At 43.7% G+C, this 17,721-nt stretch overlaps 1 protein-coding gene across 1 annotated transcript in view; it reads left to right on the top strand.

Annotated features, from left to right (window-relative positions):
- PPP1R37 (protein phosphatase 1 regulatory subunit 37) overlaps positions 1-17,721 on the top strand; it is a 43,714-nt gene that overhangs the window by 11,097 nt on the left and 14,896 nt on the right. The window contains exons 2-5 of the mRNA XM_018561525.1: positions 4,274-4,930; positions 15,041-15,138; positions 15,673-15,718; positions 15,837-15,937. Coding sequence (XP_018417027.1) covers positions 4,333-4,930; positions 15,041-15,138; positions 15,673-15,718; positions 15,837-15,937 — 843 coding nt within the window. The 5' untranslated portion in view covers positions 4,274-4,332. The remainder of the gene's footprint in view (positions 1-4,273; positions 4,931-15,040; positions 15,139-15,672; positions 15,719-15,836; positions 15,938-17,721) is intronic.

Below are 17,721 nucleotides of genomic sequence, written 5' to 3'. Positions count from 1 at the left end.
ACTGTATCACTTGAAATGTCCCTTCTCCATGGTATATGTAAGGAAAACTATGAAGAATTTTAAATGCAGATTCCAGAAGCATCGGAGTTGCATCCGGATTTCATTGGAGAATGACAGGAATGGACACCTTATTGACAAAGACTAGTTGCTGTAGACTTCATGCAGGCAAAGCATCAGATTTTGAGTTCCCCCATGTGGGGGCGATCATAATGCTTTGCTTTTACAGAGGAATGTCTTTTGGATATTTCCCCCAGCAATATGATCCTAAGGGGTTTAAATACAAATCTGCCACTCTCTTTCCTCTGCATTGAAACTGATAACATGTATTAGTGGTACAAGGTCCATGGAACATTTATACAGGGTGTAATTTATGGATTGTTCTTTCTCGATTAAGTTTACTGTATTTAAAGCTGAACTCCAGGTGTGAATATTTATGTATTTTTACAATAGTACAGCGGTCCAATGTAAGTGTGCATATTTTATACCTGGTAGGGCCATGGGGATTCCGTAAAACACTGTAGTAGGTGCAGGTTGCCTCATGGCTTCCTTTGGGGTGCCTCAAAATTCAGATGTGAAGGGGAGCTCTTGATGTAAAAAGGGGCTCTTGATGTAAAAGTAGGGGTTCGGAAGTAAAAAGAGGTCTCCCTTAAAAGCGATACCAGACCCCTATCTTGAATAAGGGTTAACAAAATGGTTAATTGTGAATAGGTGTGTGCTGTCTCCTGGATTGCTGCCCTTTCTTGACTATTCACAACTGAATTGATGCCGGGAAGAATAGCTCATGCTTTACTTCTGCCATTGCAACAGGAGAGCTGTGGCTCTCATATACAGAAGCTGTCCTGTTGTTTCTTCACCCTTTCTCTTGTTCATTGAAAGGATGCTTTGCATTATGTCAACCATTCACAAAATACAAATGGCTCTATAAAGAGATAAGGGAAGAGAAGGGTGGATAATACGCCTTCTGTGCAGAGAGCTCTCCCACAAAGATAACACAGCAGATTAAAAAAACATTTCTTTAATGCAACATAGAGAGCTCCATGATTGACTTTGCCAGGTCACATGATCAGGATCCCCTCCCAGCTGTGATTTATAAATACGCAGTTGTTTTTTTTAACAGCAGTATGGCCGTTTTGTTGCTTCATAAGTCTCTGTTCCCACTTGTGCATCTCCATTTTCATGTTTTATTATAGCACATTTTTCATAAGTTTTGCATTTTTATTTTGGCCATTGCAAGTGAAATAAAGTATAGGCTGCCAGGAGGTGGGGCTTGTTGTCATTACTTACAAATGTGCGAAAACACATGTTACCTGAAGTCTATGGGGCTAAAAAATTAATTATAGTGCATCAGATGAAGCACCTGCACCACTTTCCAATTCGTATGGAAGCTCATTGCCTAGTTGTAAATTGCCCCCCCCCCCAAAAAAAATAAAAAAAATAATGGGATTTATTTTGTTGTGTATTGTTGGACAAAAGCCAAAGTGTTTTAAATTGGTATTTTTATGTACTATGTAAATAAAATGTACATACAGTATCTGAATTTGTCTGATCAGTTTTCTCTAATCTCTAGTACAGCAGCACCCAGACTTGGAGGGAAGGTCAGTAATATGAGCCAATCATGACTATGTGCCCAATGTGTAATCATGGCAATGTTCACAACGTGCAATCAGGACAATGTTCCCAATGTGGAATCGAGGCTGTGCACCCAATGTGTAATCATGGGTATGTACCCAATGTGTGAACAAGGATATGTACCCAATGTGTAAACAAGGATATGTACCCAATGTGTAAACAAGGATATGTACCCAATGTGCAATCATCGCTATGTACCCAATGTGGAATCATGGCAATGTTCACAACGTGCAATCAGGACAATGTTCCCAATGTGGAATCGAAGGCTGTGCACCCAATGTGTAATCATGGGTATGTACCCAATGTGTGAACAAGGATATGTACCCAATGTGTAAACAAGGATATGTACCCAATGTGCAATCATGGCTATGTACACAACTGTAGTTATAGCTATGTACCCAATGTGCAATCATGGCTATGTACACAACTGTAGTTATAGCTATGTACCCAATGTGCAATCATGGCTATGTACACAACTGTAGTTATAGCTATGTACCCAATGTGCAATCATGGCTATGTACACAACTGTAGTTATAGCTATGTACCCAATGTGCAATCATGGCTATGTACACAACTGTAGTTATAGCTATGTACCCAATGTGCAATCATGTCTCAGTACCCAATGTGCAATGATGGCTATGTACCCAATGATTATTAATAAATAACATGATTATTAATAAATAAGACAAATATACAATAAACACAGTAAAAATTCAAAGCTGGTCAAACAAAAAGGGTCTATTTTATGGAAAATACAAGATAACATTTTAATCCCAATACATAACATACAAAAAACACAGTAAGATTGTAAAGATGGTCACACTAACAATGGCCCATTTCCTGATACAAAACATAAAAATGTGAACCTGGAGCAGCTGCCAAGTTTGTGACAACCATCTTACACAAATGCATCATACCATGTTCCCATGACTATTACTCATCCACTCTGTGATATCTACCACCCATCTATCCCTCAATCCCCCACTCTCTATGGTTCTCTGGATCTCATCGCTGCGGTCTCGCACTGGATAGCACCTTCACCTCTCTACGGTAAACGCGTTGTTCATTCTACGGTCCTCCCACAAACTCTATGGTGGCCGCTGACGCGGAGTTTCCTGGTTGGCTCGGAGGGTTTAGCCGACGTCAGAGGCTGGCAGGGAGCAGAGACGGAGACATGTGACCCGGAAACTGAGGTAGACAGCGAGAGACATTCTTGGAGCGTAAGAGACAAGTAGGGAATTCCTGCTGCATATAGACGGAGCTGAGGGATTCCTGGAAGGCGCTGGCTGTTCGAGAGAGCAAGCTGGAGAAGGCTGGGAGCGGGCAGAGGCTACTCCATGGGAAGTCACCGAGGGGACTGAGTGACAGCTAGAGACAGCCCACTATGGGGCACCTGCAGCACTGAAGACACCCAGGAGAGAGTAAGAAGTCACATAGACAGCAAGAGACTGCTCACCATGGGGGACCTGCAGCACTGAAGACACCCAGGACAGAGAGAAACAGACTGACATCTCATTAGAGATTGGGGTACACACAGCAGCAGACAACCCATCTGGAGACATCCAAGAGAGAACGAACGAGAGTGTCATTCCATCACAGAGAAGGGTGCAGACAACCAAGAGGGAGAAGAACCACAGACTGACATCCCATCACAGAAAAGTGTAGTGACAGCACAACAGATCCCAACTGGAGACATCCAAGAGGGAGAAAAACTACAGACTAACATCCCATCACAGAGAAGACAAGGGACAGCAGCAGACATCCAAGAGCGAAGAACCAGAGACTGACATCCCATCACAGAGTGGGATAGAGACAGCACCAAACAGCTCATGTGGAGACATCTGAAAGAGAGAAGAACGACAGAGTGACATCTCATCACAGAGAAGGATAGAGACAGCAGTAGACAGCCCATCTAGAGACATCCAAGAGAGAGATGAAGCAGAGACTGGCATCTTATCCCAAAACGGGATAGAGACCGCAGCAGATATCCCATCTAGAGGCATCCAAGAGAGAGATGAACCAGAGACAGACCTCTCATCACAGATCGGGGTGCAGACAACTTTCTTAGAGACATCGGAAAGAGACTGATATCTCATTACAAGGTGGGATAGAGACAGCGTTGACAGCCCATCTGGCATTATCCAGGAAACAGAGGGACAGGAAACCACAGACTTGTCATCTCTTCACTTACCAGAGCCTATGACAGCCAGGCCTGGTGAGATGGACCATCAGACTCTGGGCTGAGACATGTAGAGACTAAGTGTGAGAAGCTGCAGTGACACTTTACTATTCCACACCAGCCTGCTAGAAGTGATTCATTCCCCTCTTTTAAACAACACTTATAACCTCACCCTGGCTGATCTCTTCAAGTGTAATAACACAAACATATGTTAAAACTTCTGCAAGTTTTCTGACCAGTCCAGGCTGACCCTCCACTTTTATGGAGAAGTGAGACTGCACGTTGAAGGGAAAATTGTGATGAGTTTGCATGTTTCCGTGATTGCAGTACTTGGCTGCTGACGACATTTTGAAACTTTTTGATACCGTTGCACTAATATTATTAACAGGAGTTTCCACGGGTTGTTTCTTGTTCTTCATTTTTTTTAATGCAAATCATTCACATGAGCTATTTGATATTTTGCAGCGTTTTTATGTTGCATGAATTAAAAATGGCTGCCGTGGCTGGGTAGAGCGCTTGCTACTATGGAGATGCCTGCAGTCTTGGAAAGTGCAAATTTGCCCTCTGAGGAGTCGCCCAAACAGCGGGAGCATGCAGAGAACAGTAGTGACTCCTGCTACGCAGAGGAAGGTTCAGGCAATGGGACATGTTCACATGAAAACAATAAACAGGAGGATGGCACAGAGGACGTTTTTGAGGTACCCACACACACCGACAAGGAGGAAACAAAAGACTCTGGCCATCCAGAAAGCACAAAAGAGGAACCAAATATTGATAAGACTTCAGGGGGCCAATGCACTGTGGATGGGGACCAGGAAAAGACTGAAGATGGGTCTTCCAATGCTTCCTCACCAATAAATCCGAATTTGGGAACTTTGCCTCACAGAACCCAAGAGGCACCTTCCAATCCAGCTGATTCAGAGGAAATAAAGATTGCTACAGTGGAGTTGACACAATCCACTGAGAGAACGGTCCAAGGAAATTCTGGTAGTAAGGTCCAAGAGGAAGGGACCCAAGGGGAGGACAATGGGCGCAGTAAACATGGGCCCAAAAGGGTCACATTTCCATCTGACGATGACATTGTATCAGGTGCCCTAGAACCCAAAGATCCATGGAGGCATGGTGAGGAGTGTTTTCTTGTTTTCTTTGGTTGGATTCTCTACGTTTTACTTTTATCGTAACAGTAGCTTATCGTGTTCTATCTTTTGCTCCTCAAATGAAATCGGCTTCTATAATGTGAGACCCAAGGCTGTGTTCACTGACGTAGGCTATACTTTTAGTTTTGTACTGCAGCAATGATGCAGGTGATACAATGATATTGTTAGCCATTAATTATGAAATTAATGTTGGTTTTATAGGTTCTGATATTTTAGAACTGAGGAACTAGTACGAAGGCAATGTAAACAACAAGGAGTTTTATAACATGACAAGTGAGAGGGGGGGTGGGAGGTTCACTTTTTAAAGCTCTTCATTTTTGTACTGAAGCAATCTAGATGTAGATGTCAGTACTGATCAACAGGTCGTAAATAATTCCTCATATGAGTTCATTTACCAATTACCATGATCAGGAATCTGGGAAATGTACTAGTTCTCCTGTGGTGATGTCTTCCTGCTCTGTTAAAAAAAAAAATATTGATTTTAATTGTAAGGATTTAAAAAAAAAAGTATGGACTCTGTCCTGTAGGTTTTGTTTATTATTAGCTTAATAATCTACTAAATGTGAAAGACGTAAGGAAAAGCGGGACCAGTACAAGCAATGTGTTCACTGTCAATTTTATCTAGCAAACATAGGGGAATTTATTGCCCATGACAACCAATCAGCTTCTCTCTTCCATTTTCAAAACCTAACTGAACAAACTGAAGAGAGAAGTTGATTGGTGGCCATACACCTTACAGCCATTCTGCAATTTTTTTTGTCCAGACATCTCACCAATGTTAAATTTTCGTTCAACTAGCCCATGCACAGACCAATGTAGTTCACAATTAACCTTTGTCAGCACCACTAACTGGCCACTTTTCATCGATCGAAAGAACAGATTTTCGTTTGAGCACGTGCAGTTTTCATCTTGAGATTTTTGTTGTACAACCACGCCACTAACCTGTCGATTTTCCTCCAAATAGACAAACGTTTTCTACCCTGCTTGAAAGACAAAAATCTGCCAGTTGTACAGTAATTGAGGTTGTGCACTTCCCATCAACTGGCAGATTTTTGGACGAAAACGCAATCGCAGACAAAAATCTCCAGATAATTGTAAGGTGTATTGGCACCTTTAGAATATGAGTTTTACAAAATGCCGTGCAGATGTAGCAGACATCCAACAATGGTTCTTGGAAGCCACGTAGACTCTTCATGTACCTGTGATGTGCAACCTCGCTCTCATGCTTTGGTGTTTGTTGGCAAGGCTGCAGTTCAGAGTAAAGAAGATGCCTGCGGTCAGGGCTTACACTGGCTTCCTTTTTTTGCAGGCTTGAAGGATTTTGGTATTTAAAAGGATTTAGTCAGCAGGACAACCAAATGCATGCTGGGTGAGAATTAGTGACATTCAGAGCACAGGTTATATCCTCTGATGATGATTATTATTATACAGGATTTATACAGCGCCAACAGTTTGCACAGCGCCTTACAATATGATGCAGTTTAAAGCCTAACTTCAGCCTTATTTATTTTTGAATATAATGGGGGAAGATCTACAATAATGATGCCAGGTTTTTATTTTTGCCTGTGACCCCATTGGAGAGACACCAGACAAGAGGTGGTGGAAGTGGTTTCCACCAGGACATGAAGGCAAAGCATAGATAAAAACATTCTCCACTGTACCAAAATGTCCTCCGTTCTCCCTCTGGAGAGACTCCCCTCACTTCTAGTCTAGACTCATAACGTAATAAAAATCAGACTGAGGCTGTAACCCTTTCCCACTCTATACAAAATAAAATGTTTTGGCTTTTATTGCTATCAATTAATATTTTGAAAGCGCTTCTGCAAAAACTTGCTTCCAAGTAGTCACAAAAATATATATAGTCTCCCATGTTATCTTGTGTGTTCATTTTTTGAATGATCGCACGGTTTGGGAGGTTTGGCTACCCAGACTTTGCACCAAGCTTTGAACAATGCTTTCCACTGCAGATTTAGCAACGGCAGTTACAGTGTGTCTCGGGGCTGCGGCAGCCTGGAGTTCTCAGTGGGAATAGCGTGTTAGTCATATCTGAGGAGTGGGCACATATCAGCAAAAGCCAATGAAGCAGTTGGGGGCATATTGCAGGCTGTCCAGACAGTTCTATGAAGGCATGGACAAGAGAGAGCTGACCCCAAACTCGGAACATTTGGATTTGCAATACTGTTTTGGGTTACAAAGTATGAATATTGCTGGTAACTAATCCACTCGCCATTCCTGCTATATTGGGGCTTGTGAAATACCAGTCTTGTGTATGTGTGTCTTGCTGGGTCTGTATTTCTCCCTTAATGGGAATGGGCGTAACTCTTTTACTTTCTGAATAGTCTTCGCAGTGTTGGATCCGGTGTTCTATCAAAGTTTGTTACTGCGTTAGAATGTGTGACCGGTGACGTTGTCACACATTTTAACGTAATTGTGTCCAGTTTTTTGGTGGTGGAATATGTGGCTGCCGAAAGGTGAATTCATCATCGCAAATCGTATGTGCAGGAGAACCGATCTGCCCTGGAACAGCTGATCGGTCCTAAAATGTGACTTTGTGAGTGCGATCTCACATTCCACAAAGTTGGATACAAGTGCCATATTTTAGGACCGATTAGCTATTCCAGGGCAGATCGGTTCTCCTGCACATACGATTTGCGATGATGATCTGCCCTGAAACAGCTGAGAAATCGTTGGAATTCTTCACCTTTCGGCGGTCACATACACCGCCGAAAAAGTGGGCGGGATTTCATTATATGTGTGACTGGTCACACATTCTAACCCAGTCACAATCTTTGATAGAACACCAGAATGAGAGCATCCAGTTCCCTGGTTAGCCTTCAACGGCATGTCCTGTGCAGTGGTCTGCCCCCAACTGGGGAAAAAAACAGTACAACCAAATGACCCCCCATGTCCCACAAATAAACCCCCCCATGTCCCGCTCTGTTGTTCACGACGTTCATGTCAGTGTTTAGTGCTGTATGTCATTCATTTCACTTTTTGACCTGTTAGTTAGGGGAATGCTTGACTGGTTTCAGAAACGCCTGACAAGTGCTCCCCTTTTAAAGCTCATGGAAAGTAAGGTCCCAGACATGGAACGAGTATACTGATTAGAGATGCTGACTCCATTATTACCATCCTGACAGGTTGTCTCTTTAAATACAAAACGTTTGGACTGGGTCCTACGATTAAAGCTGAACTCCATTTGAGGAAAATACACAGTTCAGTTACATATATGGGGGATTCTTTTTTAACTGCAAAAGGATTTTGTATTTCTGTCCATTCAGTCTAGAGATGTACCCAGCACTGCCACTCGCACAGCCCTGTCTGGCAGGGCAAGAGACCTATTTTTTCTCGACTACAGTTGAGTATTACTTACAGGCTATGACTTGACAATGAAAGGACATACAGCAGATTGATGAGCTCTCTTTCTTTCAGTATGTTTATTGTTAGAACCCGAGCACTGCAGCACAGCCTACTGACTCTGTGCTGCTTCTCCTTCTGCCACTGTGAGCTTTGCTGTACAGCTTATTGCAAACGGGTATGTCGGATTAAGGTGCTTGCTTTGCTTGGTTGACTAAGTAAATATGCCCCTTAGAGATGTATTAATTAGGGATGCACCGATACCGTTTTTTGGTATCTGGTACTAGTACCGATATTTATCTTTTTACCGGTACTTCTTGTAGCAGGAAGCCAATGAGGAACGCTGGGCCGAGAGTCATTACACGCGACCCGTCTTTCTGGTTGGCCTGGGAGCCGGTTCCATGTTCCCACGCCCCACTGCCGGTCAGAGGAAATTCCTCTAATCGAGATCGCGGTCTGATAACAGTTTGATTCGGTGCGCGACCAGAATCGTGGAACAAATTAAAGGGTTTCTAAACCCTCCGGTTTTTTGCATATATAAGGCTAGCGAGCAGTAGATATAGGCAAACAGTTTTTTTTTTTTTTTTTTTAAACAAAAAACGCTTTAACAGCGGTTTAAACTTACCCTGTTTTCACCGCGCACTCCTGCCCGAGAATCCGAAACTGCTCCGGCAGCCGCAAAGCATCTTGGGGCGGGCACATGCGCAATTCGGATTTTCGGCCGGGAGACGAGCAGAGAGGCAAGGTACCGTATATACTCGAGTATAAGCCGAGTTTTTCAGCCCATTTTTTTTTTGCTGAAAAGTGCCCCCCTCGGCTTATACTCGAGTCAGCGTCTCAGTGGTCAGGTTTCTTCTTACTTACCTCGCCGAGTGTCACGTCACTGCTGCTCCGGTGGCCGGCGCTCCGAGCGGGGTCATCTGGCAGTCTCCGGGCGCCGCTGACTCGTCCCTGCTCTGTCCGGCACGGGGAGGGAAAACATTTTTGACTTTAATGTCACTTTAAGTTCGTGAACCGAGGTACCACTTATACTATTAGGCGCACGCTTTTGTTACAAAGATTACAATAGAAGTCCAGCTTCTCACCAGCGATTGACATATGTACACAATTGTTTTAAAATATATATTGTGCAATGTGCAGCGTGTATTTCCAAATGATGGTAGAGCAGCATTGTACCTTCGAGTGTGGCATGTAAATATATCTGTAATGCTGGATGACTCTGGTCCTTATAGTGTTACCTTCATCTGAAACCAGATCTGACCTTTTTCTGGCTTGATTAATTATAAATCAAACTGAGCACTTATGAGTTATTCATTAACCACACTTGTTGTTCTTGCACTGAGAGCGGCCTATTATCATGATTTCGATGTATTCATAGTGATGAATTCTCTTTAAGGAATGACGCTGCTGCTGGAACCTCTACTATAAATGATTGGAGTTCATTCATGAGACAAGATATAAGAAGGGTCATTTCCTTCCCAATAAATGGTCTGACTCATTGGTCAGATGCTAGCAATGTATCAGAAATGTTTGCAGGGGGGCACTATGTGTGTTTTTTGATTTATATCCTAAATTAAATTAGCGCTAATGGCAAAACCTTTTTTGCTTTTGTTTTTGTTTTTGTTTTTGTTTTGGATACAGTGGAGAACACCTGTCAGGTTTTTATTGCTGCCTGTGCCTTTTGTTAGCGAGGTTCAGCCCTCTCTGATTGTCTTGTTAACCATTATCGTCAAGAGTGAAAGAGAATCCCAATTTTGAGTTGCCTACAGAACAGGAATAGAGGGGACAGGAAGTGAAGATTAATTTTCCACGAAGGTACACAAATGTTGAAGAGCCCAACAGGGGTTATAACCCTCCAAAATTGGGGAAAAAAAGTTTGGGTTTAGTTTCACTTTAATGTCGTCATCATCATTTCCTTCATCTTGTTTTAAAGTGTACCTGTAGCCAGTCCTACAATTGTCACACAAGTGACCAGGGAGCATGGCGCCGGCTTCCCGGCCAATCAGCGTGTAATGACTCGCTGCACGGCTTCCTGATACCGGACGTATCGGGCTAGGCATCGGAGCATTTGGACGAGTACTCGCCCAAATACTCGGCATCGGCACGGATACTAGTACCGGTATCGGTGCATCTCTATCGTATACCCTACTTTAGTTAAAGAAGAACTCCAGGAAGTGTTTTATTAACCCGTGTAGTGGCGCTATCCCCACACTGCAAGGGTTAAGTGCTTGTTTGTGTCTAGGTTAAAAAGTTATACTCACCCAAAGCTCCAAGCCGGCTTGTTCTTAGACCAGCCCCCTCCTCTGCAGCGGTCTAAGGTCCCATAAATCATCACATCTGTACACAGTGTATAGATGTAAGGATGCCCGAGGAAGATTCCAATGCTGCAGCAGAGGAGGAGGCAAGCTGGAGGGAGCTTTAGGTGAGTATATCTGTGTTATTTTGTCCCTAGACACAAACAAGCACTTAACCATTGCAGTGTGGGGATAGTCCCACTGCATGGGTTAATAAAAAGTACCAGCCTTGACATTCTTGTCTGGCCAGCTGTGTTCATTATATTATTCTGGCTGTATCATTTCCTAGAATCATTCTTTGCTTAGAATATGGGTTCCTCCTTGGACAAATAGCTGCACGATATCCTAGTAAAGAAACCCTTTTCCTGCTGCATGTCCTCATCTGCCATATTGCTCTAATACACAGCAATAAAATCCGCAAATGTTTACACTCGAGGTACGTTATGTCGGCAAAGCACATTGCTAGTGAAAGGACAAATCCTCTGCTTAGGTCTGGTTGGCCTTTGGGGGAATTCTATATTCTACATATAATATGCAGTTTGCTGAACTTAAGGTGGAAGTCTGTGATATTAAACTCAAAAGGTTATTAGATTATCTCAAATGCTGCTTAAATCTCCAATATAGAAGCTGCTTCTTCATGTTTAAAGTTTTTGGTTTCCTGCAGAATCAGCTGGTCCTCTGAGCACTGGTCCGGATATCCTGTTTTAGGGTGATTCCTTTCCTTTGCAGGGTCCTATGGAGTCACCCTTGTGTGTGCTGGTAAGTTATGTGTGTCTTCACAAATACACAGACCCAGCATGGCAATACGCTCCTGGCTCTTGCCTTCTGCAAGCTCGTCAATGGATAGCTGCTAGAGCAGCTACAACTGCTCTGTCCCTTGTGATCTTGTACTGGACAGGAAGTTCAGGGAAGTCAAGCTGAGAGAGTTGGAGCAGTTTGAAAACATGATGACTGTAAAAGCTTGGGGAAAAAAATGTATAGAAATACTTTGCATTGCAATGTATATTTATTTTAACTGGGTTCATTATAAAAAAAATATTTGAGAGTTGAATACTACTTTAAATAGCAGGTGTCCCCCCCCAAAGCAGAAAAGGGAATGTCCTAAAGCAGTGGTTCTCAACCTGTGCAACCTCAGGACCCACCTTTTGTTCTTGGTCATTAAGTCACGACCCAAGTCGCACGGCATTCGGGTCTGCGCATTCCTGTGCGAGCGTACGAATTGTATGGGGTACTATTCAAATCAATGGCAACGCAACACATCTCCCACACCAGAATGCACAGTAGGTTCAATGGCATGGGACTGTGATTAACGCACTGTACACGGACCCTCAAAAACACTGTGGCAGGAGAAGTGAACAATGTAGGACAACATAACTGATTTGGGAAAATTCTCCAATTTAGGTCACTTTCCAGGTCAGCTATGTTGTCCTAGATTGTTCACTTCTCCCGCCTTCTCCAAACTCTTCACCCTTTTGTGAATAACCCTGCAAATATTTCTATATGTACAATTATGAAGAATCCATCGAGAGGGGACAGCATCGTGATTTGGGTCCCTAAGATATGGAAGAAGCCAAAATCTGTATCATTGTCTTTATAATGAACAGTCAGAGAATAGACAGCACAGCTTAGTTTAGAGGAGGTTCCCCATACACAAGCAGCAGGTGCCTAAGGTGAACCCGATAAGGATATCAGTACGGGGGAGCTACCATTGCTGACTGGTTTTAAAGGTGCAAGGTCCTGGAACTGTATGCCTTATCATTAATTCACTTCCTGAATATCTGATGACATCCTGGAGCCTGTAACTCTTAAAAGACAGTATTGCTGTCCCCCATAGTTCTATTCTTATGGGTTTCCTGTTTTCTTTTAATGATCTTTCGTGTCAAATCAGGAACTTTCTTCAGATCATATGTTCATAGTTACAATTTGTCTCTAAGATTGTCTCCAGTCATCTCTATTAGGGTCCTTCATGCCTTAGTGTAAATAGCATGACCTCAGTTCTGTTTACATGGCCCAACTTTTGTTCTTCTGACACTTTTTACCCATCAGCAGTGCTTCTAACATGAGACTTTCAGAGATTTGGACTATGATTTTTAGTGTACATCAGAAGTGTGGAGATGGAGTCACTCACTTCAGCTCTCTGTGCCCTGTGAAGTTTCCTACATGGCTGTCATTTCCTTTCCTTTATCTGTATTCTTTATTGCAGAGGTCTCAAAGTACCGGTACTATGTGGCCCGCAGGCAGCTGACAAGTCAGGTATGTGGTCATGGACCGTGTACCTGACTTGTGGAAGCAGCTACACGGTCTGCATCTCTGTCGGATAGCTGCTTCTCTGTGCCGGCACTTGGATCCTTTCGGCCAGCGCTTTGAAATCTTTCAGTGAACGTAGGCTGAAAGGATAGATTAGTAAGGTCTGCAGCAGACCTTACTAATCAACCACTGGATCACCAGGGAACATGCCTCGTCCCTGCAAAAAGGTAAGCAGGAGAGGGGGCTCTGAATTTTATTTTATATGTGCGTGTGCCGGGGGGAACCGCGGGGTTGTGTTATTTTATATGTGGGAGGGTTTATTTTTTTTCTGTGTATGGGGGGGGGGTTATATTATTTTATATATGCAGAATAAGTATTTCTTATGTGTATGGGGAAGGGGGTTGTATTATTTCATATGTGCAGGGCTGGTATTTTTTTTTTTTTGTATGGGGTGGGGGGAGTTTATTAGGCTCCATTCACAGTTGTAAGTTTAGGTACGATTTGCGTTTACAAGCGGCAGCTGTCACCCATCTGCATGTAAACGCTTGCACACCACATGTAATGGTACTTGATTTGATTACATGTGGTTGGGAATCAATCGCTCTCCTTGGCTCACCGATTATGCATCAAGGGAGAGTGTTTTCTAACCGTATATAATCATATCACAAACCATTACATGCGTTGTGCAGGCATTTACATGCAGCTGCTGTCACCTGATCATTAACTTGAATGGGTGACAGCTGCCGCTTGTAAACGCCAGATTAGGAATTCCTGCTGCAGGAAAACGCAAGTTCCTTATGCAGGTATTCCTAATCGCACCTAAACTTACAGATATGAATGGGGCCTTGTGTGTGTATTAGTGTCTGTAGTACCATACCGAATATAGTTACATTTTATTTTGAAGTATGAAATTTGCCAAGCGGCCCCATAGAAAAAGTTTGTTGAGTGGAAACCCAAGTAAATTTAGTTTGAGACCCATGCTTTAATGCTTAAAGTGACAGTAAACTCTGGAGATAAACCATAAAAATGCATTTGTTTACCTTTAACTATTAACAGAAATGTAGCTTCTTTTTTGTGTATCACTTGGGTGTAGATCCTCAAATCATCTGAATTGATGCTGACACTGTCCTTCCTTCTGGGGGGTGGCTACTTTTGTTTCCCATGGTCCCTGTGTGTGTTGTAAAGTAGTCACCGCTCCAAGCTCGCTCCTGTGATGGACTACAATCTCAATACAAATGATTAAACTAAACATCAGCTTCATCACGGGAGTGAACTTGGAGCGGTGACTACTTTACAACACACACAGGGACCATGGGGAACAAAAGTAGCCACCCTCCAGAACGTAGGACAGTGTCAGTATGAATTCAGAGATGATTTGAGGATCTACAACTGAGTGATACACAAATAAACAGTTTTGTTAATAGTTAAGGTACTGTACATTTTAAAATGTAATTCTTGAGTTTAATGTCACTTTAGCTATAAAATGATGACCGGTGATTAAACCCACCAATGTGCTTTCAGAACTGAAAAGTAGTTTTTGGATTGGTTGGCCTTTGAAATAATGAGTTACAGGTAATTACAAATCCCATAGAATGTGGCATGATTGCAATGTTCTGAATGTTAGGCTTTGCGTCATCCTGTTCTCACCTGACCAGACCTTAGCAGGTATTTTACTTTTAAAGAATAAGTGCACATTCAGATAAATTTCACTATTTCTTTTGCCCTCCATCCCCTGACCTAACTGATCCCCCTCCACAGATTCATATTTACTGAGATCTGGCACCCATGGCTGCCCGTGTCTGTTTACATCCCATATTGAAGCCCTCTCTTTGCTGGCCACATCTGCACAGTAGCCCTATGGACTCGTCTTCCTGCGTCTCCCAGCCCTTGTCTCAAAGTGCACTTATTTTTGAAGTTGGTTGGTTTTGTTTGTTAATAGTTGAGCGCTTTGCAATATTTTTGCAGTCAAGACGAATTATGATTGGGCAAAGATTTCCATTATTTGTCTAGTGCTTTGGTAACATGCGTCACATTGGTACAGGTTTTTTTTTAATTAATAGTCAATGTGTTCTTCTAGAGGTTTTCATGACCCTCTGCTGTGTGCGTTTATGTCTCTGTAGCTTTTTTCTCTAAATAACACATTAGAGAAGTGACATAAGTTCTACTTGTTCCTTCAGCTCAGAATGTCACAGTGGAGGATGTCATCGCATCTTATACACAAGCCTGCCAGAAACTCAACTGCAAACAAATTGCAAAACTTATCCGACAGCTACAGGTAGGTCCCTCTGTGTACTTGTATCTTACCACAGTGTGATGGCAATGCAGATTGCTGCTAGAAGGAGGATCTTTGTATGAGCACCGAGCTTCTAAAATGTTTGGGCAGAGTTCTGTGATTATACAGAACCTTATGCTAACATTAGATTATATGTCACTTTCCATAGCAACATGAAGTAATAGCTCTCATTAGTTCCCTTGGATCCAGGTCATTGTGTCCCACAAAAAAACCTCGCTGCTTTTTTTTTTTTTGTTTGTTTTATTTCCTCTTTATACTAATATTTAGTTTTTACACAATATAAAGTATTCAATATTTAGAGAGCTAAGGAACGTTCGGACATCCATAATAGAACATCAGGGGTTTAAAGAGCAAGTGAAATCAGTTACCTACAAATTATGTCTTGAAATCATTATATTCGTTCTGAAATTCTAGGGCCAGCTAATATAACCTACATGTTGGTCAATGTAGCAGAATTGTATTAATGCTCATGGATTTATACACATTTATTTTATTATTTATTTATTTTTTTTGTAGGAACTTACTGATCTTTCAGGGAGAGTTGAGAGCCTGGATCTCAAAGGTAGAAAACTTCAGCAATTTAAACAGTGATGTCTTCAGTACTCGATTGCTCCAGTTTCCCTGGAAAAAATACTATTTTTATGTTCATGCTTACGGACTCAGTTCTTTCCTTTCTTCAGGAGAGAAGCTCGATCACAAGGCCTGTGAAGCTCTGGAGGAAATCTTCAAACGTGTGCAATTTAAGATGGTAGACCTGGAACAGACCAATCTAGATGAAGATGTAAGCCGTGATTAACCTTTAAAGTGAACTGCAAAAGTATAATAGTTACCTAACTTAGTTGTACAGCACACAGCAGGTGCCTCTGGGTGCCTGCAAGTCTGGTCTACCTTAGATGCTCTTTCTCCTAATCATGCTATATTGTGACTCTGTGGCCAGGATACAGCCATTTAGGCGCTTAATGTATTCTGAACAAGCAAAGCCAGACTTATAGCAAACCCTCAGTGACCTCTGTAGCTGCAGGAAATGATGAGAAATTCATCCTTAAGGTTTACAGCAGAAGCACTGAATTCCTTGTCTCAACAGCTCAGCTCACCCTAACCTCCCTCCTAGAGGTGCCTTTTAATCACAAATGTAAACAGAGAGCTGGAAGTCTTTGAAGGGGAACAGGATTAGCTGAACTGCTGAGAGAGGGGAAGAGAGTGAGCTGAGGTGCTGGGGGAAGAACTTGAACAACTGCTGTGAACAGTGATGATAAACCGATCTACGGTGTCTGCAGCTACAGAGGTCAGTGAGGAGGAACAGGGCGAGCTGAGAGAACAGTTTGAAGGGCTTCCTTGATTTTGCTCCTAATGTTCATGGTAAATTGCTCTACAGTGTCTGCAACACACACACACTCACTCTCTCTCTCTCTCTCTCACACACACACACACACACGCACGCACGCACGCTCGCTCGCTCTCTCGCGCTCTCTCTCTCTCGCTTGCTCTCTCTCTCTCTCGCGCTCTCTCTCTCTCGCTTGCGCTTGCTCTCTCTCGCTTGCTCTCTCTCTCTCTCGCGCTCTCTCTCTCTCGCTTGCGCTTGCTCTCTCTCGCTTGCTCTCTCTCTCTCTCGCGCTCTCTCTCTCTCGCTTGCGCTTGCTCTCTCTCGCTTGCTCTCTCGCTTGCTCGCTCTCTCTCTCGCTTGCTCTCTCTCTCGCTTGCTTGCCTTCTCTCTCTCGCTTGCTCTCTCTCTCTCTCGCTTGCTCGCTCTCTCTCTCGCTTGCTCTCTCTCTCGCTTGCTCTCTCTCTCTCTCTCGCTTGCGCTCTCTCTCTCTCGCTTGCGCTCTCTCTCTCTCGCTTGCGCTCTCTCTCTCTCGCTTGCGCTCTCTCTCTCTCGCTTGCGCTCTCTCTCTCTCGCTTGCGCTCTCTCTCTCTCGCTTGCGCTCTCTCTCTCTCGCTTGCGCTCTCTCTCTCTCGCTTGCGCTCTCTCTCTCTCGCTTGCGCTCTCTCTCTCTCGCTTGCGCTCTCTCTCTCTCGCTTGCGCTCTCTCTCTCTCGCTTGCGCTCTCTCTCTCTCGCTTGCGCTCTCTCTCTCTCGCTTGCGCTCTCTCTCTCTCGCTTGCGCTCTCTCTCTCTCGCTTGCGCTCTCTCTCTCTCGCTTGCGCTCTCTCTCTCTCGCTTGCGCTCTCTCTCTCTCGCTTGCGCTCTCTCTCTCTCGCTTGCGCTCTCTCTCTCTCGCTTGCGCTCTCTCTCTCTCGCTTGCGCTCTCTCTCTCTCGCTTGCGCTCTCTCTCTCTCGCTTGCGCTCTCTCTCTCTCGCTTGCGCTCTCTCTCTCTCGCTTGCGCTCTCTCTCTCTCGCTTGCGCTCTCTCTCTCTCGCTTGCGCTCTCTCTCTCTCGCTTGCGCTCTCTCTCTCTCGCTTGCGCTCTCTCTCTCTCGCTTGCGCTCTCTCTCTCTCGCTTGCGCTCTCTCTCTCTCGCTTGCGCTCTCTCTCTCTCGCTTGCGCTCTCTCTCTCTCGCTTGCGCTCTCTCTCTCTCGCTTGCGCTCTCTCTCTCTCGCTTGCGCTCTCTCTCTCTCGCTTGCGCTC

Source organism: Nanorana parkeri, unplaced genomic scaffold (assembly GCF_000935625.1).
Source record: "Nanorana parkeri isolate BGI_ZX_2015 unplaced genomic scaffold, ASM93562v1 scaffold528, whole genome shotgun sequence".
Lineage (NCBI taxonomy): Eukaryota > Metazoa > Chordata > Amphibia > Anura > Dicroglossidae > Nanorana > Nanorana parkeri.
Note: the sequence above shows the minus strand (reverse complement) of the source record. Positions and strands in the feature narration are given on the sequence as shown.